This window comes from Monoraphidium neglectum (genome assembly GCF_000611645.1).
Source record: "Monoraphidium neglectum strain SAG 48.87 unplaced genomic scaffold scaffold04919, whole genome shotgun sequence".
Classification (NCBI taxonomy): Eukaryota; Viridiplantae; Chlorophyta; class Chlorophyceae; order Sphaeropleales; family Selenastraceae; genus Monoraphidium; species Monoraphidium neglectum.
In genome coordinates this window covers 1-2,964 of record NW_014008711.1, presented here as the reverse complement: position 1 = coordinate 2,964, position 2,964 = coordinate 1, and the positions used below count along the sequence as shown (strand labels likewise).

Genomic DNA, 2,964 nt, shown 5'->3' with positions numbered 1-2,964 from the left:
CCCCCGCCCCCAGCAACCTTGGACGGCCCCGCTGACCGCGCCGGGTGACCCCTCTTCTCGGGCCTTCACTCACCCCTGGTCTCCTCTCTCCCCCTACCCAGGTCCTGCTGTCCCAGAACGAGCAGGGCAACGCGTTTGTGAAGGTCAGGGTGCGCACCATATGCATACCTCAGGTGAGAGGGGGCACAGGATGGCCATGAAAAAAGGCGACATAGCCGTCACATCAACACACTCCGCGCACAGGGGCGTAGCGCGGCCCGCTGACGCGTCGGCGCTTGCTGGTTCCAAAGCACGACCCTTTGCCCGGGAGGGGGGGGCCGCTTTGCTGCAGCAGCCAGGGATTTTGGGCGCCGGGCAATCACAGGACACGTCATGCGTGCACACGTGCGGGCACACAGCTCATGGCCCACGCAACGCACATGGTCAACACAACATACGTGCACCCATGACACACGCTGTTAGCGCACGTTTCAATACATGCATGTGCGCGTGCATGCGACTTCACCCCACCAAACCGGCCACCCTACCCCCCTCCATCTCCCCCCCAATAATCCCCTCACACACACACACACACACACACACACACACACACACACACACACACACACACACACACATATACACACACACACCAGGTGGGTGACAAGTTTGCGTCGCGCCACGGCCAGAAGGGCACCGTGGGCATCACCTACACTTCAGAGGACATGCCCTTCACGGCGGAGGGCATCGTGCCGGACCTGATCGTCAACCCCCACGCCATCCCCAGGTGGGGGGGAGGGGGGTGGGGGGTCACCCCCTTGGAGGAATGATGACGTCATTAGGGGAGGGGAAGGGGGACAGCCCCCCCCCCCCAAGAGGGGATTTGAGGGCAGGGGGGGCAGTTGGGGGAGGTGTTGGTCGAGGCGACTTTTGCGGGCTGCTGTGTTGGTGGCTGCGGTCTTTGGGGGTGACCGCGGGAGGTCTTTTTGGGCGGTCACCTTTGGGGGATATTCTGAAGGGTTGGGGTCGGGGCAGGGGCGGGGCGTGACGGGCCCCCCACGCGCGATCATGCGGGGGCACCCTTGGGGGTTCAGGGGGGGCCGCTGCGGTGTGTGTGGCGGCGCGGCGGCGGCGGCGGCGGCGCTGCAATGTAAAGAAACCCTGAACGCCATCCTGAACACCCACCCCAGCTCAACACGCAAATAACACCCCCACCCCCCAGCCGCATGACCATCGGCCATCTTGTGGAGGCGCTCATGAGCAAGGTGCGGCGCTTGCTTCTTCGCGCAGCCGCACGAAAGAAAATCGAAAACTCGAATAAATCCCGACAGCAACAAGAGGAGGCGCGCGCGCGCCAGGTCATCCACCCGCGCGGCCCGCGTTCCCCTGGCGGGGAACGCCGCGCGGCAGGCCTCCCCCCCAGCTGCCTTATCAGAAGGACTCGACAGCAAGTGCCTTTGCCGCCCACGTTGCCTGGCATTCGAAAGCAACCATTTCAAGACAAACACACCCCCACACGTGTGTATACACACCTGTAAACACACACACACACACACACACACACACACACACACGCATCCTACCACACGGCCTGCTCCCCTGCCCCCCAAAATTCGAAACGACAGGTGGCGTCCCTGGTGGGCCAGGAGGGTGACGCCACGCCCTTCACCGACGTAACGGTGGACAACGTCAGCTCAACACTGCACAAGTGAGACTAGGGTTCAGGGTTTAAGGTTTAGGGTTTGCCGCGGCCCATCTAGCCAAGTAGGGGATGGCATCCGGGGTTGATGTGAGCACCTGCACACTTGACACCCAGAGGGTTAAGGGCCAACCAGCAGTGCAGCCGAGCATCTGATCGCTCCCGTGGGGGCGCGGGGCCGCGGGAGCGCGGCGTGTGGGGACTCTCGCGCCAGGCCGCGTCGCGTTCGCCGCTCTCTCTTGGTGCAGCCCCCCCCCCCCTCGTTCCCCCCTTTGTCCGCCAGTGGTGCATGAAGCGCGCCATTACATGTTCACTCTCAGATGCACACGCGCATGTACACCCATACACACAAACACACACACATACACACACATACACCCCTCCCGACTGCACCTTCCCCCCCTCCCCCCCCCCCAGCCACGGCTACCAGCAGCGCGGGTGGGAGGTGATGTACAATGGCCACACGGGGCGCGCCCTGCACAACCACGTGGGTGGCCCGCAGCGACACACACGTGCACACACGCACGCGCTGCCCCGCGCTTGAACACACACACACACAAAAAAACACACGTGCGCGCGCGTGTGCACACAAGCACGCACGCGCGTACAGCGCCCCGGCCCCGTGCCGCCGTTTTTGTCGCGCCCTCCGACTGGAAGCCTCTCAGCAGCCCGTCCAGACCCGCATCCTTCAGGGCTCCCACGACCACCACCACCACCACCACCACCACCACCACGGTGCCCTGCTTTCAACCCGCCCTCAACCCACCAACCCTTCACACACACACACCCACGCACACACGCACACACGCACACACGCACACACGCACACACGCACACACACACACTCACACACACACACACACAAAACACACACATATGCACACACACATGCACACACACACATGCACACACACACATGCACACACTCACAACTCTCACACGCACACACACACACTCACACACACACACACAAAACACACACATATGCACACACACATGCACACACACACATGCACACACTCACAACTCTCACACGCACACACACACCAGCCCTGAGAAAACCACCCCCACCCCCACCCGACCTCCCAGGTGTTCTTCACCCCGACCTACTACCAGCGCCTCAAGCACATGGTGGACTTCAAGATTCACAGCCGGGGGCGGGGGCCCACGCAGATCCTCACGCGGCAGCCGGTGGAGGGCAGGGCGCGGGACGGGGGGCTGCGGTTCGGGGAGATGGAGCGCGACTGCATCATCAGGTATATTTGGGGGGAGGGGTTGTTCAGGAG

General features: G+C 63.0%; 1 protein-coding gene across 1 annotated transcript in view; it reads left to right on the top strand.

The window, feature by feature from the left end:
• The window catches only part of MNEG_14974 (DNA-directed RNA polymerase II subunit B), a gene marked incomplete at both ends in the record, with an annotated part of 2,534 nt that extends 843 nt beyond the window's left edge, over positions 1-1,691 (top strand). Inside the window, 4 exons of the mRNA XM_014036555.1 lie at positions 102-143; positions 636-766; positions 1,202-1,244; positions 1,605-1,691. Coding sequence (XP_013892009.1) covers positions 102-143; positions 636-766; positions 1,202-1,244; positions 1,605-1,691 — 303 coding nt within the window. The remainder of the gene's footprint in view (positions 1-101; positions 144-635; positions 767-1,201; positions 1,245-1,604) is intronic.
• Positions 1,692-2,964: the final 1,273 nt, after the last annotated feature.